Source organism: Doryrhamphus excisus, chromosome 19, assembly GCF_030265055.1.
Source record: "Doryrhamphus excisus isolate RoL2022-K1 chromosome 19, RoL_Dexc_1.0, whole genome shotgun sequence".
In the NCBI taxonomy this organism is placed as follows: Eukaryota; Metazoa; Chordata; class Actinopteri; order Syngnathiformes; family Syngnathidae; genus Doryrhamphus; species Doryrhamphus excisus.
Window position 1 is genome coordinate 16234475 of NC_080484.1, and position 26758 is coordinate 16261232.

Sequence of the window (26758 nt, forward strand, 5' to 3'; positions counted from 1 at the left end):
AATTTATTTAAATTTAAATTTATTATTATTTGATATTATTTATTATTATTTGATATTATTATTATTTTATTATTATTATTATTATTATTATTATTATTATTATTATGTAAAGTGCATTATAAATTTATAATAAGAAGAATAAATTTAGTATTATTTTATATTATTTGTTATTATTATTTTATATTATTATTACTATTATCATCATTATGTGCTCGTGTCCCTTTTTTCAGGAGCACTTTGTAAACAACAGACCGCATCAAATAACGAAATTGATAAAACAGCCAAACCATGAAAATGTCGTCTCAAGCCATGATGCCAGCTTGTATGTTGACTTTAAATGAAATGCTTTGAAAAGAACGGGCGGGCCGTATTCAAACACTTGGCGGGCCGGATGTGGCCCCCGGGCCGTAGTTTGCCCACCCCTGCTCTAATCGCCGGCTGTTTATACGAGGGAGCGTCAATCAATTACTATTGCGTTGAAGAGAGTTGTAAATGTATCCATTTATCAAATGATTAGTACTAGCCTAATACTAAAAGTATTTGGACCAACGCAAGATGGCGATCCATCAACACATGGAATCCCAGTCACGGTGTGAGTTTCACTTCCAACTATGATGCGTTCAAGGACGCGTGACCATTTGTAGGAAATCTCAGATAAAACATTATCGGTGAATCGTAAAGACATAACATATTTGAAACAGTGGTATGTGTCTGCCGACTTTCAGAGGGAAAATAATCCATTGAATTATGAATTATGTGGGGATGGATTGCGTTTAATAACCTGGAACGAAGCCTAGAACTGCCAACATACTGGGGGTGTCACAAGATCTGGCAAGATTAAATCATGACAAGATTTCTCCGTCAGTCGTGGACACTACGACCGGGGACAATGATAAATCCAATAATTCCCACAATGCATAGAAACACAGTGGAGAATTCATAATATATTACCATGTGTTGGCAGGACGAGGGTTCTTTGTTCCACACAACAATGGCATGAACGGAGTGAGCCCTTTTGTCAGTCATGCAGTCTCTTTGTCTGGGCGGGTGCAGGCGGGGCCGCTAGGATACACACAGAGTATAGTTATCTTAGTACAGGGGTGGGCAAACTACGGCCCGGGGGCCACATGCGGCCCACCAAACGTTTGAATCTGGCCCGCCGGTTGCTTTTAAGTATTTCAACTTTTAACATACCAGCTAGCAACATGACTTTCAAGTCGGATGTCTTATTCAGTAAAAAATAAATAAATAAATAAATCGTAGTTTGATGTGGTCTGATGTTTAAAGTGCTCCTGAAAAAACATATAGCTGATAGTATGACAATTAAAATTAGACAAATAATTCAAGGCGTAAAATCATTAAAATTATTAAAAAATATTTTAAAATTATGAAAAAATATTTACAAATATTAAAAAAATATTTACAAATATCAAAAATATTAAAAATATAAAAAAATAATAAAAAATAAAAAATATTAAAAATATTAAAAGTATTAAAAATATTAAAAATATTAAAAATATTAAAAATATTAAAAATATTAAAAATATTAAAATTATAAGCGTAAAATCATGTGTGTTAAATATATGTTCTGGCCCCCCACACAATTTTGTTAACTCAATGCGGCCCATGAGTCAAAAATTATTTTAAAATTATGAAAAAATATTTACAAATATTAAACAAATATTAAAAATATTAAAAGTATTAAAAGTATTAAAAGTATTAAAATTATTACAATTATTACAATTATTACAATTATTAAAATTATTAAAATTATTAAAATTATAAGCGTAAAATCATGTGTGTTAAATATATGTTCTGGCCCCCCACACAATTTTGTTAACTCAATGCGGCCCATGAGTCAAAAATTATTTTAAAATTATGAAAAAATATTTACAAATATTAAACAAATATTAAAAATATTACAATTATTACAATTATTACAATTATTACAATTATTACAATTATTAAAATTATTAAAATTATTAAAATTATTAAAATTATTAAAATTATTAAAATTATAAGCGTAAAATCATGTGTGTTAAATATATGTTCTGCCCCCCCCGCACAATTTTGTTAACTCAATGCGGCCCATGAGTCAAAAAGTTATCCCACCCCTGTCTTAGTATCTTCATATACTTTTGCTATTAAAAAAAAAATGTCAATCCAATGAGTCGGTCTCAAAAAGTGACATTATATGATATTCTTCGTATTGTATTCATCATTGATATTCGATGATATATTTTTGATGACATCATAGATGGGCGGCGGAGCTGGCGTTTTTTCCATGGAGTGGCAAGCTAACAAGGATGGAGTGTGATAAATTAAACACAAGAAGACACGCCATGTTGTACGGAAACCAAAGCAACATTTTTTTTTACGTTAACCAAAACACATGCGCTAGCCGTCCTTGTGCTTTTATTCTGTGTCTGTATTTGGACTTTGCGGGAAAAAGACAACATTATGGAAGATTATGAAAATTTTCGGGGGATTTGACCACAACAAAACTAGAAAACTAGTGTCGGACTATAACTCTGCTGTGGATCAGTGTTTCACTTGCCACCCATGACTCCCACAGTACGTGGCATTTTCTTTAAAGGTGACAAAAGCAGTAGGCAATTGTTTTTCTGTTTATAAGAGGTGACATGAGCAGTGGCGCAAGGGGACGAGGAGGCCCTGTGTTGCCATAGCTAAATATACATCCCTGACAGCTCTATAATAGCTTCCAGGAAGTTCAGTCCAAAATAAAAACAAAGCAACATTTCTAGCTGATTGGCTTTGAAAGGCTGCTTTTCCTTGCTGAATGGGAAAAATGTGGACTTCAGCATTCCATGGCCGTGATGCCAGTCAGATTGGATAGGCGCAGCCTTGCGTGCACACAGCATGCTCGGTGTTAGGAGACACATTACACTGCAGAAACAAACTTCATGGGAAAGAGTTTGTCTACATGTTTTCAAAGGGCTCACATCATAGTCACAGGAAGAGATGGCAACGAGCGCAAAAAAGGCACTCAATATTAGGGAAGTTTTGCTTAGGTGGAGCTTTCGACCCAACAGTAGCACGGCACCTTCGTTACGTTCAAGTCGCAAAGTGTTGTGCAGTACTTTTGCAAATGTTGCTCTTATTGATTTGGAGCAAACTGCAATGAGTCTCCATTGTTGTCATTCAGCCACATTGGAGGCTTTTCCATTATTATTTCTCATAATACTCATGGGATTTTTGTTTGTCATGTTTTGACTTTATTCTCATCATCTTTTCAATGTATTCTCATAATATTGGAACTTTTTCATAACCCAATTTTTCAATTATTGCAACTTTATTCTGTTTTGTTTTCAAAAATAGCACGATTTGTATTATTGAAATGAGGTTTCTGTCTGATAATATTTCAAATTCTGGTCAAATTTGGACTCTGGTCTCATAAGGATACAAATTTTTTTTTCTTGTGATGTTTTGATTTTATGCTCATAAAATTCCTGCTCTTTTTGTAAATTTCCTTCTGGTAATGATGACTTTATTCTTGTAACATTTCAACTTTTTCATCAGCCTAATTTTGCAAAGATGGCGACTTTCTGTGTTGTTTTGATTCTCGTGATATGACCCATCGCCTATCGGTTTGATACAGCTGTGTCCCAAATTTTGCTATGTTTTTACAGCAGTTGCTTCTACGTTAGTTTTTAACATCATTAGAGCCCTCTAGACACCCATTAACACCCCTATAGTCACCTTTACACTCTTATTACCCAAAATAGTAGAAATTAATCTTGTTTACCATTTTCTAAATCCACTTTTTAATATTACTGGAGTCCTCTTGACATGATATAACACCCCTGTAATCACCTTTACACTCCTATGACCCAATATTTTAGACATAAGAGAAAATTACACATACAAAACACCTTATATACTAATTGGAGTCCTTTACACATGAAATAACACCCCTATAGTCAACTTTACACTCTTATTACCCATAATAGTAGAAAAGAAACTTGTTTATCACTTTCTAAATATACTTTTTAACATTACTGGAGTCCTCTTGACATGATATAACACCCCCGTAATCACTTTTACACTCCTATGACCCAATGGTAATGGTTTAATTTCATTTGAACATGCATCAGATTACAATTGAATGCATCCCATAATCAGTTACCAGTTCAAGAAGCAAAGCTTATTAAATCCTACCCCTCCATTTGGTACTTTTACAATCAGTAAGTGTTACATTTGTTCACTTCCTGCTTTCCTAATATAATTTAAGTTTTTGGTTTTTGTCACGTATCGAAGTAGGTGATATGAGCATCCAATGACATAATGTGTACCGTAGTAAGTGTCAATATAGTGATATATATATAGCACATCATGACTGGTTCAAGTACTTGTATTGTTTTGCCCTTTTATAAGTTGTCCACCTCAATGAAAAACATTATTGAATAGACACATTTGTGTACTAGTAAAGTGTTTTTAATCCAGAAAAAAATGCTCAATTGCCAAACAAAAATACACAGGGAAAAATCCACAGAGAAATGGAAGCGCTAGATTTTGTAGCTTGTGCAAAAATCAGCACTTGGTATTGGATCTAATGGGTGGTGTTTCATTGTGACCACTTCAAATTGTCACAGCAATGTGACCGCTAATAAAATACTTGTTTAGGAGGCACTGCTTCATCACTTTTTGCTCTTTTCCTTCACAAGTTGTTGAAGAATTAGACCGTGTTGTCAGGGACGCCATGATAGATGTTTTCCTGATTGGTTGATCGCCAACAAGAACGGGTGTGGGTAAAACGCGGACTGCGGTCTAAATAAACGATTCTGATTCTTGGTCCATTTCAGGATTTGCAAGGATTGGTTTGCAAATTACCACCGGAATTACGCAGTCCGTGTTTTACCAACACCCAACAAGAACCGCGACATCGTTACTGTCGAGCCCTGACTATTGTTTATGCCAGGGGTGCTCATTAAGTCGATCGCGAGCTACCGGTCGATCGCGGAGGTGGTACTGGTCGATCGCTGGTCGATCGCTGGTCGATCGCTGGTCGATCGCGGCGTGACATTAAAAAAAATATCATCCCAGCATCAATGCCGTCACTTGATTGACATACAGGGCAGCCATTCAGATGACAACTGAATGTTGCCCTTCGGGCGACCAATCAAATCAAACAACGTCTCTAAGTGCAGCAGAACTTACGATGTCAGCCTATCATCCATCCCCGTTACTTGATTGACATACAGGACAACCAGTCAGATGACAACTGAATTTTGACCTTTAGGTCACCGCTCATGCGTAAACAACGATGCAAAGTGCTAAGCTAGTCGGCGAATTGCGAGATTTTAAGCCCTCGCTAAAGTTTATGGTCACTAAAATGAGTGAAGGAGCTGGACCAAGTAAAAAGGCAAAAACTGGACCAAGTAAAAAGGCAAAAAACATATCACTTCCATATGGATATGGAATATTATACGGATATTATGATACGGATATTATCCATGACTGATAAACATTTGGAAGTGTGCTTGAGGCTGGCTATCAGCAGCTACTGTCCGGACTATGCATCCCTGGCTGGTTCAATTCAGTGCAAGTCATCAAAGTAAACTCAGGTAATTACAAAAAAATGTTAATAGTTAATTATGTGTGTTTTGCAATATTGGCTCATTTGGTTATGTAAGGTACATCAACATACATTGTACGTACAAATAATCCTCAATACATTTGAAAATAAATAGATGTTTTGCATTTTTGTAGTGGGTAGATCATTTTGACTCGGTCATTTTAAAAGTAGCTCGCATGCTGAAAAAGTGTGAGCACCCCTGGTTTATGCTATTTTCTTTTCTGAGTGGCTTCTTCTTGCTCGGGCTAAAGCTGGTCCTAGTATGCCAGACATGTGGATCCACCAGGGAATCGTTTATGACAGTTGTCGCCTCGGTCTCCTAAGCCAGTCCAGGACCACTCCAACCTCTAAGAACAGGGCGGTTCAGTACCCCGTTGGGGGTGAAACCTGATAGGCTTTCCATGGAGCCTGTGTGGCATCAGTGCTTTGAAATGTCCATTGGAAGTAAGCCTTTGTTGTTTGAAAGTGGCTAGCTGTTGCCATGGCCAGTGGAATCTCACCCTCATTACTGATATTACTATTACTACTATACTATTCATCACCCCCCCCCCCCCCAACTCCATGCCACATGTGATTTCCTTAGACTACCATTTTACATTCATCTGATATCGGCGGCAGATCTTTGGAGACTTTGTACATATCTATAATTATGTCCGGAGTGCTCCCTACAGTATGTTTGCAAACAGTATGTGGTCAAACAGATGTTCACAATCAGTGTGTGTGAATGCACAGACATAACATACATGCACATACATTAGATGAATGGACAGACAGACAGACAGACTGTCATACTCAAATGGTGGATAGATTTTTTTCGTTCCACGTGTATGTGAATGACAAACATATGGTTAGATACAGTGTGTATGTGAATGGACAGACATATGTTCAGTGACTGTGTGTTTGTGAATGGACAAACAGATGTTCACATACTGTGTGTACGTGAGTGGACAGACAGTTGATAACATTATGTGTGTATGTGAATGGACAAACAGATGTTCACATAGTGTGTGTGTATGTGAATGGACAAACAGATGTTCACATAGTGTGTGTAGGTAAGTGGACAGACAGTTGATAACATTATGTGTAAGTGAATGGACAAACATATGTTTACATACTGTGTGTACGTGAGTGGACAGACAGTTGATAACATTATGTGTGTACGTGAATGGACAAACATATGTTACATACTGTGTGTACGTGAGTGGACAGACAGTTGATAACATTATGTGTAAGTGAATGGACAAACATATGTTACATACCGTATGTACGTGAATGGACAAACACATGTTTACACACTGTGTGTGTGTGTGTGTGAATGGACAAACATATGTTTACATACTGTGTGTACGTGAGTGGACAGACAGTTGATAACATTATGTGTGTACGTGAATGGACAAACATATGTTACATACCGTGTGTACGTGAATGGACAAACACATGTTTACACACTGTGTGTGTGTGTATGTGTGAATGGACAAACAGATGTTTACACACTGTGTGTGTGTGTGTGTGTGTGTGTGTGTGTGTGTGTGTGTGTGTGTGTGTGTGTGTGTGTGTGTGTGTGTGTGTGTGTGAATGGACAAACATATGTTTACATACTGTGTGTATGTGTGAGGAGGTTCACTATTTTTTGTCCGTGGGGTGAACCCTTCCCCTTGGATCACTGCATAGTTGCGGTCGCCAAGCAACGCCTTGTCAACACCGACCGTTGTTAGCCTGTTAGCTTGCTTTTTCGATATTTAGTGTTCGTTGTTATAGCGAATATAGTCTCTCACCACTCGATCTTACAGCCCGGAATGTCCCCACGAAGGTTCCGAGATGTTATGGAGGTTATGGAGGCTAAAAGCAGCCACCAGCTAGCTAGCTAGCTAGCCTTGAATGTCCCCACGAAGGTTCCGAGATGTTATGGAGGTTATGGAGGCTAAAAGCAGCCACCAGCTAGCTAGCTAGCTAGCCTTGAATGTCCCCACGAAGGTTCCGAGATGTTATGGAGGTTATGGAGGCTAAAAGCAGCCACCAGCTAGCTAGCTAGCTAGCCTTGAATGTCCCCACGAAGGTTCCGAGATGTTATGGAGGTTATGGAGGCTAAAAGCAGCCACCAGCTAGCTAGCTAGCTAGCCTTGAATGTCCCCACGAAGGTTCCGAGATGTTATGGAGGTTATGGAGGCTAAAAGCAGCCACCAGCTAGCTAGCTAGCTAGCCTTGAATGTCCCCACGAAGGTTCCGAGATGTTATGGAGGTTATGGAGGCTAAAAGCAGCCACCAGCTAGCTAGCTAGCTAGCCTTGAATGTCCCCACGAAGGTTCCGAGATGTTATGGAGGTTATGGAGGCTAAAAGCAGCCACCAGCTAGCTAGCTAGCTAGCCTTGAATGTCCCCACGAAGGTTCCGAGATGTTATGGAGGTTATGGAGGCTAAAAGCAGCCACCAGCTAGCTAGCTAGCTAGCCTTGAATGTCCCCACGAAGGTTCCGAGATGTTATGGAGGTTATGGAGGCTAAAAGCAGCCACCAGCTAGCTAGCTAGCTAGCCTTGAATGTCCCCACGAAGGTTCCGAGATGTTATGGAGGTTATGGAGGCTAAAAGCAGCCACCTGCTAGCTAGCTAGCTAGCTAGCCTTGAATGTCCCCACGAAGGTTCCGAGATGTTATGGAGGTTATGGAGGCTAAAAGCAGCCACCAGCTAGCTAGCTAGCTAGCCTTGAATGTCCCCACGAAGGTTCCGAGATGTTATGGAGGTTATGGAGGCTAAAAGCAGCCACCAGCTAGCTAGCTAGCTAGCTAGCTAGCCTTGTAACGACTGTCGACTCCTTACAGTTCGTTGATGTGGTGAATTCAGACATGGCTTAAATTAAGATAGAGTTGCAACAGGGTTCTCAGCGGAGAAATTGGAGGTGCTAACACGAGTAATGGTCGGGAATGTTCCCAACAAAAAAACTTGATATGTATTCCCTCAACAAGTTGCAATGTAGATTGATCAATGATTCCTTTGGTTTTTGCAGTGCCAGGGTAGTCTGTTAGCCAGGGGAACACATCCCTTCAACAAGGCGAAACAGCCCAGATTAAAATGAATCCCTCTTAATGCCGTGGCTCATAATATAGTCAGTAGGTGACTGGAGACTAAGCCATCCCACCTAACGACAGCGATTTATTAAACACACACAGAGGACTCGCTGTCAATGCTTAGTGAGATCCAAATCCAGCAGACCCAACTCTTTATTGCTGCACCGTCCAAGTTGGAGTTCATTCTCGAGTTCTTCACTTTTAGGCTCGTTTGCGCAGAAGAAAAGACATTTTTTTTTTCAAGGCGGGTCAAAAGCATCACCATCATTAATCACCATATGAACTTTAAACATGTATATTTATTAGCGCTGTCACAGTTAACGCGTTAATGTTCCTTTTTCTGGCTCTTGTAGCAAGACCAAAGTTATTTGCGTCTACTGTCGCTGTGTTTGACTTATCACAGATTAGGTTTGCAATTTTTGATGAAATGTTTTATGACTATTGCTCTATGTTGTAGGTATTTTCATTTATACTATTTCATTTCATTTAAAAAAAACAAATAAAAACAAATTAAAAAAAATAATAAAATAAAGTTTAAAAAAACTAAAACTTCAATTATATTGGGAAAGCAGGAAGTGAACAAATGTAAGAGTTAGTGATTGTAAAAATACCAAATAGAAGGGTAGGATTTAATAAGCTTTGCTTCTTCCTACTCCTTTTGGACATGAAGTGCTATATATATATATCACTATATTGACAGTTACTATGGTACCCATTATGTCATTGGATGTTCATATCACCTCCTACTTCGGTACGTGACAAAAAAAAAAAAAAAAAAAAAATTTAATTAAAAAAATTGTAAAAATTAAAAAAAATATTTTTTTCAAAAACTTAAATTATATTAGGAAAGCAGGAAGTGAACAAATGTAAGAGTTAGTGATTGTAAAAGTACCAAATAGTTGGGTAGGATTTAATAAGCTTTGCTTCTTCCTACTCCTTTTGGACATGAAAAAAATTGTAAAAATTAAAAAAAAAACCTTAAAATAAAAAAACTAGAAAATTAAAACAAATAAAAAAACAAATAAAAACAAATTAAAAAAAAGAATAAAATAAAGTTTTTAAAAAAATTAAAACTTCAATTATATTAGGAAAGCAGGAAGTGAACAAATGTAAGAGTTAGTGGAAGGGTAGGATTTAATAAGCTTTGCTTCTTCCTACTCCTTTTGGACATGAAGTGCTATATATATCACTATATTGGAGTCGCTAATTAACAACATGCAAAGAACATGCAAACTCCACACAGAGATGGCCGAGGGTGGAATTGAACCCTGGTCTCCTAGCTGTGAGGTCTGCGCGCTAACCACTAGACCACCGTGCCGCCCCCAAAGTTCCAAATTGATGTAATTTTTGTTGTAGCTGCACATCGAATCGTTTACCACAAAGATATTTCCCCTACTTATTATAGATTAAAACGTATTTCCGTATGCGATTAAATGTAATTATGAGTTAAAAAATGTGATTAATCACAATCCAATATTTTACTCGATTGACAGCCCTAATTTATATTATACATATACATACATATACAGCGTATATACGTATGTACAGCCGATGATATCGGCGCATACACGCAATAATAAAGACGTTGTTGCGATGGGATTGTTCCTGAATGCATCTGGCGGAGGCAAGGAGTGATTGCCGGTATTCCAACACCGGTGTGATGAAAGTGTCGGATATTGTGTCTTATGAGAGCACAGCGGAGTCTGTCTTTACTGTGTGTGCTGTCTGGAATCTCCAACCTCATGGGAATGCCATTAGCGGAGAATTGAAGGAGAGCAACAGGTGAAACAAACAAGGATCTCACACACACACACACACACACACACACACACACACACACACACACACACTTGGATGGATTTTCCGCATTTCCCGAGCTCTTCTACCCTTGTATTGTTTCAAGCACTACTTTTACATGAAGTATAGTTTACAATGATTACAATTGATTGATTTGACAGCCATGTTGCTTTATTTGGGTGACTACGGATTTTACCTCTGCGACATAAACATGACAGAAGATACTAGAACTAGCATATGCAGTACAGTACATACCGCATTGTGAATGAGTGGTGTGCATGGATGAAATGATAAAACCTACTTTTTTTTTTTTTTATCACAGACACACTGAATCGCTTTTGGAGATTGGCCAGTTGTAAGCTGAAATAATATGGCCTGTGTGTGAACGATGCAGCATAGAAAATACATTTTATGTGCAGGATAACAGCTGCAGAGCAGCACAGTGCCAGCCAGGCTCCAAGACAGGCTAGCAGTGGAAATGAAGTCATGTGTGTTAAATAGGGCTGGTTGGAAGAGGTCTGTAATAATAATCATTCATTCATTTTCTACCGCTTTTCCTCACGAGGGTCGCGGAGGGTGCTGGAGCCTATCCCAGCTGTCTTCGGGCGAAAGGCGGAGTACACCCTGGACTGGTGGCCAGCCAATCACAGGGCACATATAGACAAACAACCATTCACACTCACATTTAGCCAATTAACCTAGCATGTTTTTGGAATGTGGGAGGAAACCGGAGTACCCAGAGAAAACCCACGCATGCACAGGGAGAACATGCAAACTCCACACAGAGATGGCCGAGGGTGGGATTGAACCCTGGTCTCCTAGCTGTGAGGTCTGCGCGCTAACCCCTACACCACCGTGCCGCCCAATTATTATTCATTCATTCATTTTCTACCGCTTTTCCTCACGAGGGTCGGGGGTGCTGGAGCCTATCCCAGCTGTCTTGGGGCGAGAGGCGGGGTACACCCTGGGCTGGTGGCCAGCCAATCACAGGGCACATATAGACAAACAACCATTCACACTCACATTCATACCTATGGACAATTTGGAGTGGCTAATTAACCTAGCATGTTTTTTTTTTTGGAATGTGGGAGGAAACCGGAGTACCCGGAGAAAACCCACGCATGCACGGGAAGAACATGCAAACTCCACACAGAGATGCCCGAGGGTGGGATTGAACCCTGGTCTCCTAGCTGTGAGGTCTGCGCGCTAACCCTTAGACCACCGTGCCGCCCAATTATTATTCATTCATTCATTCATTTTCTACCGCTTTTCCTCACGAGGGTCGCGGGGGGTGCTGGAGCCTATCCCAGCTGTCTTGGGGCGAGAGGCGGGGTACACCCTGGACTGGTGGCCAGCCAATCACAGGGCACATATAGACAAACAACCATTCACACTCACATTCATACCTATGGACAATTTGGAGTGGCTAATTAACCTAGCATGTTTTTTGTTTTTTTTTTTACTTCTAAGGGCCAGTGGTGTCATTAGGCCTATTTTAAAATATTCTTAAGCCCCCCTAAATATATATATATTTTTTTATATACAAATTGTATATAAAAGCAAGCTAATAAGCAAGCCAATAAGCAGGCTAATACTAGCCTACTACTACTAGTAGTACTAATAATCATTCACTGGTGGCCAGCCAATCACAGGGCACATATAGACAAACAACCATTCACACTCACATTCATACCTATGGACAATTTGGAGTGGCTAATTAACCTAGCATGGTTTTTTTTGGAATGTGGGAGGAAACCGGAGTACCCGGAGAAAAGCCACGCATGCACGGGGGAGAACACGCAAACTCCACACAGAGATGGCTAAGGATGATAATCATAATAGGAATGTAAAGGTGACTATAGGGGTGTTATCTCATGCGCATAGGGCTCTAAGTGTTTGCCCCCTTCCTGATGTTTCATTCATTCATTTTCTACCGCTTATTCTCACGAGAGTCGCGCCAAAGGTGCTGGAGCCTATCCCAGCTGTCTTCGGGCGAGAGGCGGGATACACCCTGGACTGGTGGCCAGCCAATCACAGGGCACATATAGACAAACAACCATTCACACTCACATTCATACCTATGGACAATTTGGAGTGGCTAATTAACCTAGCATGTTTTTTTTTTTGGAATGTGGGAGGAAACCGGAGTACCCGGAGAAAACCCACGCATGCACGGGGGAGAACATGCAAACTCCACACAGAGATGGCCGAGGGTGGAATTGAACCCTGGTCTCCTAGCTGTGAGGTCTGCGCGCTAACCACTAGACCGCCGTGCCGCCCGTAATAATAATCATAATATAATAATAATAAATGAATGAAAATGTAATTCGGTAATTCAACACTTTGGCACAATTGTTCCATAGAACCTTATGTCTCCGTGGGTGGAGGCGGGGTCGCTAGCATACACATATGCTTTTATTTGGTGGAGCAGTAGGCACACATGCATGTACTGTACAACACAAACGAAAGCAAAAGTATGTGTGGGGATTTTAAAGTTAGCATAGACATTATTGCACATCTGCTTAATTGAGCTTTGTGCTTTTATCCTACAAGGTGTGTTAAGGAGCAGAGTTCCGCCGCCATCTACTGTACGGCATTGGAACAACAACAATATTTTCACTTTATTCTTGTAAAACCACAAACTGATTTTAAACCAATTTTTGTAGTTTCTTGTTAAATTATATGTTTAGAGCGTGCTGCGGGGGGCAATAAAATAACAGCTGCATGTCTCATATGGGCCAAGGGCTACACTTTGGACACCCCAGCCTTAGACTAAAGTCTAAGAGTTGATGAAATAATTAGTAAAGATTAAGATATGCCTTTTGGTTAGTGCGCAGACCTCACAGCTAGGAGACCAGGGTTCAATTCCCACCCTCGGCCATCTCTGTGTGGAGTTTGCATGTTCTCCCCGTGCATGCGTGGGTTTTCTCCCGGGTACTCCGGTTTCCTCCCACATTCCAAAAAAAAACATGCTAGGTTAATTAGCCACTCCAAATTGTCCATAGGTATGAATGTGAGTGTGAATGGTTGTTTGTCTATATGTGCCCTGTGATTGGCTGGCAACCAGTCCAGGGTGTACCCCGCCTCTCGCCCGAAGACAGCTGGGATAGGCTCCAGCACCCCCCGCGACCCTCGTGAGGAAAAAGCGGTAGAAAATGAATGAATGAATGAAGATATGCCTTTATTCGTCCCTCAGTGTGACTGCGACCATGGAGTCATTTGTCAAACACTTTACCAAAAACAGTCAATTCATCACACAGTAACTTATCACCAAAAATGTACAGTATATACAGATATACTATACAAACATGTTCCAATATGAGTTTAACATAAAGGATGTTCCCATTTTATGGTGCCATGAGTGAAATGGGCCAAAACCAATACCGATCACATAGATGAAGTGTAAAAATGGAAACCGTTTCCAAAAAAAAAATAACGATCCAGTGCACCCAGAATGCCATTTCCGCGTGGACGAAAGACTGAAAGCATTAAATACTTTTCCCTTTTTGACCTGAAAATGTTCCTGTGTGGATAGTGTCATCTTCTGCGGTACATCATGAGGGTGTTTCAGAGGGTGTACACCAGGGGTGCTCACACTTTTTCAGCATGCGAGCTACTTTTAAAATGACCGAGTCAAAATGATCTACCCACTACAAAAATGCAAAACATCTATTTATTTTCAAATGTATTGAGGATTATTTGTACGTACAATGTATGTTGATGTACCTTACATAACCAAATGAGCCAATATTGCAAAACACACATAATTAACTATTAACATTTTTTGTAATTACCTGAGTTTACTTTGATGACTTGCACTGAATTGAACCAGCCAGGGATGCATAGTCCGGACAGTAGCTGCTGATAGCCAGCCTCAAGCACACTTCCAAATGTTTATCAGTCATGGATAATATCCGTATCATAATATCCGTATAATATTCCATATCCGTTTGGAAGTGATATGTTTTTTGCCTTTTTACTTGGTCCAGTTTTTGCCTTTTTACTTGGTCTTGGTCTTGGTCTTGGTCTTGGTCCAGCTCATTTTAGTGACCATAAACTTTAGCGAGGGCTTTAAAATCTGACGCAATTCGCCGACTAGCTTAGCACTTTGCATCGTTGTTTACGCATGAGCGGTGACCTAAAGGTCAAAATTCAGTTGTCATCTGACTGGTTGTCCTGTATGTCAATCAAGTAACGGGGATGGATGATAGGCTGACATCGTAAGTTCTGCTGCACTTAGAGACGTTGTTTGATTTGATTGGTCGCCCGAAGGGCAACATTCAGTTGTCATCTGAATGGCTGCCCTGTATGTCAATCAAGTGACGGCATTGATGCTGGGATGATATTTTTTTAATGTCACGCCGCGATCGACCAGCGATCGACCAGTACCACCTCCGCGATCGACTTAATGAGCACCCCTGGTGTACAGCCTTCGTCTTTTGATTTGGGATCAACGTCTGCATGGAAAGTTGTTGTGTTGCAACATCACTTAGGTCCAATAAGACGTCATTGTGGACTAGCCGCCTTTTTTGACGTTATGGGATTCTATCAATAGCCGTAAAGCTAGCAGGAACACTACACCTAATAAAAATATGAAGAGTACTACACATGTATTCAAGGTTAAATAAATACCCCCGTTCCACATACTTGAATGGATTTACTGTGAAATGTAAAGCCTGCCTAAATTGAAGAGTAGAGTTGAAGTATAATCCTCCTCTGCTTTTGATGTACCGGCTGCCCTCCTCAGCACCAAGACTGTCCTGTTTGGATAACTCCTGACTCTGCTTAGATAGCCTTCCAATCATCCTGTGGGCTCCAGATGTGTTTTACGCTCAGGTTCTGCTACAATGTGGGCATTGTTTGTATTTCGTTGTCTGCATAATAATGTCTGTCTGCAAGCTCGCTTTCATTGTAAGCCCTTTCTGCTTCGCTGCCAATAGATGTGCATGTGTTAAAGATGGCTCCTGTTTCTGCAGTAAGCCAGCTTCATCCTGAGCTGCTCTCACGGGGGGCAAAGGTTCACCCCCCCCCCGTCACCCCACCTCCCAAACTCCCCCTCTTTTTTTCTCTTTTTGCTGAGTTCACTTGGAATGCTAATCCACACAGGGGCAGAATGCTCTCGCTACCTCGTCAAGCAGAAAGACGGGCTCGGGCCCGCGGTCGCTAGCTATTGGCACACGGCTAGATTACACAAGTTTCTTTTCAACCGTTTATGCTCATCTTGGCTTTGCACAGAAGTTACTTTTATATGAGTCGTCACTACTATGGCTTAAATATGTTTAATATGTAGAAGGATCTGCAACCCTAGCGTCATTTACACAAGACGACCGCTCTTCATTTTCATAAGAGTCCACGCTCTGCAAGTTTTCCCTTTCCTCCTCCTCCTAAATGGCTGAAATCACGTTTGTTTACCTGAGTGATACGTCCCTTCTGGAAATGAGGCTGAACCTCGAGATCTAGCATGTCATGCTGGCGCCACCAACAATGCGTTTTCTTTCAAAAGTGGACCAATGTAGAGCATAATTGCAAAGAATATATTCAAGAACGGCGGCACTAAATATTATTATTTTGCTAAATCCAAGGATGAAGAGTCTTGAACCAGTCATGATGTGCTATATATATCACTATATTGACACTTACTATGGTACACATTATGGCATTGGATGCTCATATCACCTCATACTTCGGTACGTGACAAAAATTTTAAAATTACATTTTTTTTTTAAATTAAAACAAAATGTAAAAATTAAAAAAAACTTAAAATAAAAAACTAGAAAATTAAAACAAATTAAAAACAAATAAAAACAAATTAAAAAAATAATAAAATAAAGTTAAAAAAAATTAAAACTTCAATTATATTAGGAAAGCAGGAAGTGAACAAATGTAAGAGTTAGTGGAAGGGTAGGATTTAATAAGCTTTGCTTCTTCCTACTCCTTTTGGACATGAAGAGCTATATATATCACTATATTGACACTTACTATGGTACCCATTATGTCATTGGATGCTCATATCACCTCCTACTTCGGTATGTGACAAAAAATTAAAAATAATAAGAAAAAATTTAATTAAAAAATTGTAAAAATTAAAAAAAAAATTTTTTCAAAAACTTAAATTATATCAGCCAATCACAGGGCACATATAGACAAACAACCATTCACACTCACATTCATACCTATGGACAATTTGGAGTGGCTAATTAACCTAGCATGTTTTTGGAACATGCAAACTCCACACAGAGATGGCCGAGGGTGGAATTGAACCCTGGTCTCCCAGCTGTGAGGTCTGCGCGCTAACCACTACCTAGCGTGTCTTGCACTGCCAAAAAAAAAATCGATTCGGTAGAGTATTATTTGACTTGACTTTGTCTTACTGTCAAATTGTTGACAATGTGCCGAGCCCAGACCTACAAAACTAGTGGTGTCCAAACTGCAGCCCAGGGGCCATTTGTGGAACATTCATTCATTTTTCTACCGCTTTTTCCTCACGAGGGTCGCGGGGGTGCTGGAGCCTATCCCAGCTGTCTTGGGGCGAGAGGCGGGGTACACCCTGGACTGGTGGCCAGCCAATCACAGGGCACATATAGACAAACAACCATTCACACTCACATTCATACCTATGGACAATTTGGAGTGGCTAATTAACCTAGCATGGTTTTGGAACATGCAAACTCCACACAGAGATGGCCGAGGGTGGAATTGAACCCTGGTCTCCCAGCTGTGAGGTCTGCGCGCTAACCACTACCTAGCGTGTCTTGCACTGCCAAAAAAAAATCGATTCGGTAGAGTATTATTTGACTTGACTTTGTCTTACTGTCAAATCGTTGACAATGTGCCGAGCCCAGACCTACAAAACTAGTGGTGTCCAAACTGCAGACCAGGGGCCATTTGTGGAACATTCATTCATTTTTCTACCGCTTTTTCCTCACGAGGGTCGCGGGGGTGCTGGAGCCTATCCCAGCTGTCTTGGGGCGAGAGGCGGGGTACACCCTGGACTGGTCGCCAGCCAATCACAGGGCACATATAGACAAACAACCATTCACACTCACATTCATACCTGTGGCTAATTAACCTAGCATGTTTTTGGAACATGCAAACTCCACACAGAGATGGCCGAGGGTGGAATTGAACCCTGGTCTCCTAGCTGTGAGGTCTGCGCGCTAACCACTTGTAGCCTTTTTTACAAAATAAACATCTCTCCAAGATACAAATAAAAAACCTTCCAATGCTCTTTTCTCGTGGTCTGGATCGGTCTATCAGTGTGGAACGATTGCCTCACCGTGACCGGGGCTTGAGTGGAAAAGTGAGCCCCCATTGAGGCTTGATTTAAGGTGACGGCCAGCCAGATCAATACCGCAATCTCTCTGGGCTTTGGCGGAGTACTTACGGCGTGATCACGTCTGATCAAGTCTTCATCAGGATCTATTGACGGATTGATTAGAGCGCTTGGCTTCCACCGATGCTAACTTGTTGTTGTTGTTGTTGTTGTTGTTGACCACTGAAAATGGTGGGACAAAAAAAACGTGTTTTCTTTGCCTTTTTATTCCTTTATTTTTGCATCTAGTAATGTAGTGTTTTTAACAGTATGTAGTGTTATGACAACATGAAGTACAGTGACGGCTCCGTGTGTCACCTTTTAACACAAAGTACTTCGAAGCCAAGGTGAAAAGATAGCCCGATGCAGTAGGTTGGAATAAGAATAGACCGGACATTTTAGAAGCCCAGCTGGTACGATGTTGAGTGGAGCAAGTCCACGCCATCGCTGTGACATATTTTATGACATATTATTTCACCATGAAATGTCCCAGTCCTTTTTAACTTGGCTCTTTCTGTTTGTTTGTTGTTTTTTTTTTTTTTTGCCATGGCCTCATGACCCTCATTCGCTCTTGGAAGATAGCTGAGAAAGAGAGGTCGTCGAAGTCATGAAAGGTTGAAGGTGGCAATGAAACGATGACATGAGAAGATATGCCGCATTGAGCTCCGTCCTTGACTTTAACTTTCATTTACCCGTGCTAGGCTATACACCAGGGGTGGGCAAACTACGGCCCGGGGGCCACATGCGGCCCACCAAACGTTTGAATCCGGCCCGCCAGTTGCTTTTAAGTATTTCAACTTTTAACATACCAGCTGGCAACATGACTTTCAAGTCGGATGTCTTATTCAGTAAAAAATAAATAAATAAATAAATCGTAGTTTGATGTGGTCTGATGTTTAAAGTGCTCCTGAAAAAACATATAGCTGATAGTATGACAATTAAAATTAGACAAATAATTCAAGGTGTAAAATCATTAAAATTATTAAAAATTATTTTAAAATTATGAAAAAATATTTACAAATATAAAAAAATTATTACAAATATAAAAAATATTTAAAAATATTTAAAAATATTTAAAAATATTTAAAAATATTTAAAAATATTAAAATTATTAAAAATAGTAAAATTATTAAAAATAGTAAAATTATTAAAATTATTAAAATTATTAAAATTATTAAATTTATTAAATTTATTAAATTTATTAAATTTATTAAATTTATTAAATTTATTAAATTTATTAAATTTATTAAATTTATTAAAATTATAAGCATAAAATCATGTGTGTTAAATATATGTTCTGGCCCCCCGCACAATTTTGTTAACTCAATGCGGCCCATGAGTCAAAAAGTTTGCCCACCCCTGCTATACACGCTTGTCATGTCAGTGCTAAACCAACCATATGTACACTCTTTTGGACTCTTTGAACTGTAAATATATACAATAAATATATATATATATACTCCTGATCAAGATGTTGATGAGAAAATGTGTATTGAATGTGATTTATTGTTGTGTATTCACACTGTCATCATCTATTTATTGCTCTCTGGTTCTACCATATCTTACTTATGGTGTGGAAATATGGGCTAATAACTATAAAAGCAATGTACTGCAAAAAAGGTCAGTAAGGATAATTCATAATGCCGCCTACAGAGAACATACTAACTACTTATTTCTAAAATCACAATTTGAAACACTTCTATGCTAGGACTACGTTATGCTAGCCATAGCATTTCAGTATGTGGAATCAAACTATGGAATGGATTGAGTAAGGAAATCAAACAATGCACAACGATGAGCCAATTCAAGAAACAATACAAGCAGTTGATGTTTGCTAAATCCAAGGATGAAGAGTCTTGAACCAGTCATGATGTGCTATATATATCACTATATTGACACTTACTATGGTACCCATTATGGCATTGGATGCTCATATCACCGAGTACTTCGGTATGGGACAAAAAATTTAAAATTAATTTTTTTTTAATTAAAAAAATTGTAAAAATTACCAAAAAAAACTTAAAATAAAAAAACTAGAAAATTAAAACAAATAAAAACAAATAAAAAAATAATAAAATAAAGTTAAACAAAATTAAAACTTCAATTATATTAGGAAAGCAGGAAGTGAACAAATGTAAGAGTTAGTGATTGTAAAAGTACCAAATAGTTGGGTAGGATTTAATAAGCTTTGCTTCTTCCTACTCCTTTTGGGCATGAAGTGCTATATATATCACTATATTGACACTTACTATGGTACCCATTATGGCATTGGATGCTCATATCACCTCCTACTTCGGTACGTGACAAAAATTTTTAAATTAAATTTTTTTTTAAAAATAAAAAAAAATGTAAAAATTAAAAAAAAAACTTAAAATAAAAAACTAGAAAATTAAAACAAATAAAAAACAAATAAAAACAAATTAAAAAAATAATAAAATAAAGTTAAAAAAAATTAAAACTTCAATTATATTGGGAAAGCAGGAAGTGAACAAATGTAAGAGTTAGTGGAAGGGTAGGATTTAATAAGCTTTGCTTCTTCCTACTCCTTTTGGACATGAAGTGCTATATATATCACTATATTGACACTTTCTATGGTACCCATTATGTCATTGGATGTTCATATCACCTCCTACTTCGGTACGTGACAAAAAATTAAAAATTAAAAAAAAAAATTTAATAAAAAAAATTGTAAAAATTAAAAAATATATTTTTTTCAAAAACTTAAATATATTAGGAAAGCAGGAAGTGAACAAATGTAAGAGTTAGTGATTGTAAAAGTACCAAATAGTTGGGTAGGATTTAATAAGCTTTGCTTCTTCCTACTCCTTTTGGACATGAAGTGCTATATACGTATATCATTATATTGACAAAAATACAAAATAATAATAATAAAAAAAACTTGATTTATATTAGAAAGGCAGGAAGTGAACAAATGTAATGAGGTTTTAGGGGGGTTTTGACCTGTGGTCCTTAAGACCTCCTAATGATCCAACAGTGTACATTCTTCACATTTTTCAGACGTGTGTGTATATAATTCATATTTTTATGCCATGATGTATGACTACATATCTGATATGTCCCTCTGCTTCCTTCATTGACAGAGCTGTCAGATGTGGAACCCAATGTCTTTCTAAGACCCTTCCTAGAGGTTGTGCGATCCGAGGACACCACGGGACCAATAACGGGTCTCGCCTTGACGTCTGTCAACAAGTTCCTGTCGTACGGCCTAATAGGTAAGCTGTTTGGCTATCCTGCTTCTTACAAATTCATCGCCGTATTAGCCATTTCATCACTTCCTGTACACAGGAAGTCCATGATTCGTGGTTCAATTTCTGTTGTCACCGCCTGGCCAACGACAACACTGCACTCTGATATCAGCAGTCCATTCCAGATTGTTGCTGTTTATAGCCCACGTGATTACACACCGTGTGCTAACATGCTAGCAAAGTAGCATGGCGTAGGAGTGATATCAGCCGTATATGAAAATGTTTTCACATTCTTTTCAACCCCCGAAACTCGATCCCAAACATTCATTCATTCATTTTCTACCGCTTTTCCTCACAAGGGTCGCGGGGGTGCTGGAGCCTATCCCAGCTGTCTTCGGGCGTAAGGCGGGGTACACCCTAGACTGGTCGCCAGCCAATCACAGGGCACATATAGACAAACAACCATTCACACTCACATTCATACCTATGGACAATTTGGAGTCGCTAATTAACCTAGCATGTTTTTTGGAATGTGGGAGGAAACCGGAGTACCCGGAGAAAACCCACGCATGCACGGGGGAGAACATGCAAACTCCACACAGAGATGCCCGAGGGTGGAATTGAACCCTGGTCTCCTAGCTGTGAGGTCTGCGCGCTAATCACCGGCAAACACGTAACCTCTGCTTGCTAAATAAATTGAATGTTTTGGTAGTTAAAGCATAGACAGCCTGTTTGTGACTGTTTTTTAACAATCATTAGAGCCCTGCAAACATAAACTAACACCCCTATAGTCACCTTTTAAACTGCAGGTGCTCCAAAACCTTTGGCGTTGGCGTGTATATACGGCCTGACCATTTTTCTATGTATTTAACATAACCTGGGCAAAGAGTAGTACACTGGAGGTTAACATGCTAGGTTAACATGCTAGGTTAACACTTTGGAGTGGCCAATTAACCTAGCATGTTTTTGGAATGTGGGAGGAAAACCGGAGTACCCGGAGAAAACCCACGCATGCACGGGGGAGAACATGCAAACTCCACACAGAGATGCCCGAGGGTGGGAATTGAACCCTGGTCTCCGAGCTGTGAGGTCTGCGCGCTAACCCCTAGACCACCGTGCCACCCCGATCCCAAACACGTATTTATAAATCTTTTAGGGTTTTTTTGTGTGTGCAAAAAGACATAAAGAGGTGATGACGCAACTGCTTAATATTAGAGATGGTGTTCGGTGTAGTATGAAGCTTTTAAAAACGGCCACAAGGGGGCAGAGGTGCATTTGCGGGTTACCCCATGCGCCTTTCCCAAGTCATAGATTACAATGTTACCCGTTGAAGGGACGTTTAAACACATGCACACACATAGATAGATAGATTGTAATGAATCTTTTGGTATGTACCATCTCAATATAGCACCGGAGGACAATATTCTGTGTGCCTGGGAAAATCAATGAAAATGGTGAAAAATGGCCGGCATTGAAAGAGTTAATAAGAGCCGCATTGGAGGCATCAGTACAAGTTCAAACATCTGTTGTCCAGCACTGCCATCTCCTGGCCGTGGATCCAAAAGCTTCTTGTGCTAATCAGGGTGCTGCCGTCACGAGTCTATGTATACGGGAAGGTCATTATGTATAAAGGTATCGGTCCTTTTAGCTGCTTTTATTCTTCTTAAACAACCACAAGTTGAACCATACCATAGAAGAAAATCAATATTCAAACACAACGCATACATCAGGTGACTTTTAAAGTGCTTAATAAACATTTTTGTTTTTGCTGCTGTCATAGACAGCCATCTATGACAGGGGTCTCAAACATGCGGCCCGCGGGCCAAATGTGGCCCGCAGGACACCAGTTTGAGGCCCCCGCCTTGATATGAAAGTTTAATGTGAGTGCGGCCCCGCGCAAGTTTGATACGGATGCTGTATGGTATCATGAACCCGGAAAAAAATTATTACCTTTGATTAATGTTCGGGCAGCACGGCGGTCTAGTGGTTATCGCGCAGACCTCACAGCTAGGAGACCAGGGTTCAATCCCCACCCTCGGCCATCTCTGTGTGGAGTTTGCATGTTCTCCCCCGTGCATGCGTGGGTTTTCTCCCGGTACTCCGGTTTCCTCCCACATTCCAAAAAAAACATGCTAGGTTAATTAGCCACTCCAAATTGTCCATAGGTATGAATGTGAGTGTGAATGGTTGTTTGTCTATATGTGCCCTGTGATTGGCTGGCGACCAGTCCAGGGTGTACCCCGCCTCTCGCCCGAAGACAGCTGGGATAGGCTCCAGCACCCCCCGCGACCCTCGTGAGGAAAAGCGGTAGAGAATGAATGAATGAATGAATGAATGATTAATGTTCATGTTAAAGGTTAAATAACTGTTAATAGTTATCCTCCCTATCCGTGTGGAAGTGGTACGTTTTTGGCTATTTCAGTTTAAAGGAAATAACTTGAAGGCTACCGTTTAGGTAGATTCCGTTTAGCTCTCTAGTATGCGAGTTAGCATGTGTCTCGAGACCCTGCAGTTGCGCAATATGTTGTAAATAAAAAAAGAGTATAAATGTGACTATAGTCGTGTTTTGTCATGTCTACAGGGCTCTAATAATGCTTTGTTCATTTTAATCAGAAAAAAATCATTTGTCTACCCACCAACTATATGTGGTTTCTTAAGTTTTTATTATTTGCCGTTTTATTATTATTATTATTTATTTATTTATTTATTTATTTATTTATTACTGATTTATTTATTTTTCATCTTATTTTGTGTAGAAAAATAAAAAGTAAGATATTTGAGAACATTCAACATATTTAAGTTGTATACAGTATTTTGATAATCGAGTGAAAATATAGGAATAAAGTTATCATATTAGAAGAACATGGTAATGGTTTAATTTCATTTGAACATGCATCAGATTACAATTGAATGCATCCCATAATCAGTTCCCAGTTCCACATGTCCAAAAGAAGTAGGAAGAAGCAAAGCTTATTAAATCCTACCCCTCCACCTGGTACTTTTTACAATCACTAACTGTTACATTTGTTCACTTCCTGCTTTCCTAATATAATTGAAGTTTTTTTTTTTTACTTTATTTTTTTATTTGTTTTTATTTTTATTATTTTATTTTATTATTATAATTTTTATATTATTATATTTATATATTTATATATAATATATTTTATTTATTTATTTTTTATTTTTATTTTTTTATATATAAAAAAATAAAATAATAATATTATTATTATTGTATTTGTCACGTACCGAAGTACAAGGTGATATGACCATACAAAGACATAATGGGTACCATGATGTAAAGACCAAGGTTAGATTTGTTTTCCTTTTTTTTATATGTATATTTCACCTCTCATCCTATTTTACTAATATATGAAAGTTTCCAAGTTTCATCCTTTCCTTTTTGGCTACATGACCCTGGCAGGAGGGAAAAAAAGAGGTTTGGACAGCTGTGCTTTATAGTAACTATCCATACTATACCTCTAGCAGTCACTTAGTTTTGGCCGGCTTGGTACTGTTTACGTGGTGACCGGTGCCATGTTTGTCAGCCACCCTCTCATGACCCTTCTCGTGCTGATGAATTGCTCCTTTCCGAGGTGATGTGATGAGAAACAAGCTGGCGGGGAGCTTTCCTGCCGCTCCTATTTCAAAAACACCGGATCATGTTCATCTGACAGCCAATTTGTCCAAGTCTCCCCCTAACAGAAGGCCCCATCTGCTCCCAGGGTTTGGAAGAACAAAAAGACCAGTTGGGGCGCCAGTAACTCAGGAGTCCCGCCGTGGAAACACAATAAATAGCAAATAGTACTTCTGGCAGGCTGAGCTCACTTGTGTGCAATTTGCTTGGGAGTAGCCCCCCATGTAGCCACAATGCTACATATACATATGGAGGACCAAAACTGCCAAAATAATAAATAAATAAATATATAAAAGCAAAAATAAATACAAAAATAAAAAACAAGATTCAAAAATTAAAAATAAATACAAAAATAAATGTAGAAATAAATACAAAAATAAATACGTATTTATTTCATGCTGCAGACAATGTCAGCTTGAAATGCAGAAGGAAAAACTAATGGTTTAATTTCATTTGAACATGCATCAGATTCCAATTGAGTGCATCCCATAATCAGTTCCCAGTTCCACATGTCCAAAAGGAGTAGGAAGAAGCAAAGCTTATTAAATCCTACCCCTCCATCTGGTACTTTTACAATCACTAACTCTTACATTTGTTCACTTCCTGCTTTCCTAATATAGTTTAAGGTTTTTTTTTAAATTTTATTTTATTTTTGTTTTTTTAATCATATTTTTTAAATTTATACATTCTAATGTATTTACTTGTAAAGTACTTGTAATAATGTATTTATTTTAATTATTTATTTTTTATTATTAAAAATTGTATTTTATTATTTTAATATTAAAATGTAGTATTTTATTATTATCCAAAAGAAGTAGGAAGAAACAAAGCTTATTAAATCCTACCCCTCCATCTGGTACTTTTACAATCACTAACTGTTACATTTGTTCACTTCCTGCTTTCCTAATATAGTTTAAGGCTTTTTGTTTTATTTTATTTTTGTTTTTTAATCATATTTTTTTTTAATTTTATACATTTTAATGTATTTATACTTTTAATGTACTTGTAATAATGTATCTATTTTAATTATTTATTATTATTAAAAAATATTATTTTTTTTTTATTTTAATATTAAAATGTATTATTTTATTATTATCCAAAAGAAGTCGGAAGAAACAAAGCTTATTAAATCCTATCCTTCCATCTGGTACTTTTACAATCACTAACTGTTACATTTGTTCACTTCCTGCTTTCTTAATCTAGTTTAAGGTTTTTTGTTTTATTTTATTTTTGTTTTTTTAATCATATTTTTTTAAATTTTATACATTTTAATGTATTTATACTTGCAATGTACTTGTAGTAATGTATTTATTTTAATTATTTATATTTTATTATTAAAAATTTTAATATTAAAATGTATTATTTTATTATTATCCAAAAGAAGTAGGAAGAAACAAAGCTTATTAAATCCTACCCCTCCATCTGGTACTTTTACAATCACTGACTGTTACATTTGTTCACTTCCTGCTTTCATAATATAGTTAAATTTTTTATTATTTTTTTTATTTTTTTTAATTTTTTTTTTTGTCACGTACCGAAGTACGAGGTGATATGAGCATCCAATGCCATAATGGTTACCATAGTAACCGTCAATATAGTGATATGTATAGCACATCATGACTGGTTCAAGACTCTTCATGCTTGTATTTAGCAAACATCAACACATGACACTGATCATATTCATACATGCAACAATCATATAATATTTTACTTTATTATAATATCATAACTTTTTCATTTAAAAACTTTTTTCCTTTATTTTTTTCTTTTCATGTTATGACTTTATTTGCCTAATATTTTGTCTTGAACCCATTTTCGAGGGTTTTGCCTGATCTCTGAAGGCACACAGAATATTCACGTCTCATGTCCGCCATGTTGTACTTGCAGACGCGGGCCATGAAGGTGCAGCTGAGGCTATAGAGAACATGGCAGACGCCGTAACCCACGCCAGATTTGTGGGAACAGACCCTGCGAGCGATGAAGTGGTGCTGATGAAAATCCTCCAGGTGCTTGCCGCCATTCGGCGGAGCGTGATCTTAGCACGGGGACGACGTTCATTCTGGTTGTACGTATAGCTTCAACGCTGCTGGAATCATGGATTCTCCACCCTTTCTTCCAGGTGCTGAGGACTCTGCTGCTGACACCGGTCGGAG

General features: G+C 38.5%; 1 protein-coding gene across 3 annotated transcripts in view; it reads left to right on the forward strand.

The window, feature by feature from the left end:
* The window catches only part of gbf1 (golgi brefeldin A resistant guanine nucleotide exchange factor 1), a 90108-nt gene that overhangs the window by 19791 nt on the left and 43559 nt on the right, over positions 1-26758 (forward strand). For all 3 annotated transcript variants that reach the window (XM_058056269.1, XM_058056270.1, XM_058056271.1), the window contains exons 4-6: positions 20867-20998; positions 26493-26611; positions 26725-26758. The exon at positions 26725-26758 is cut by the window's right edge and continues 75 nt beyond it. In XM_058056269.1, the coding sequence (XP_057912252.1) occupies positions 20867-20998; positions 26493-26611; positions 26725-26758 (285 nt within the window). The remainder of the gene's footprint in view (positions 1-20866; positions 20999-26492; positions 26612-26724) is intronic.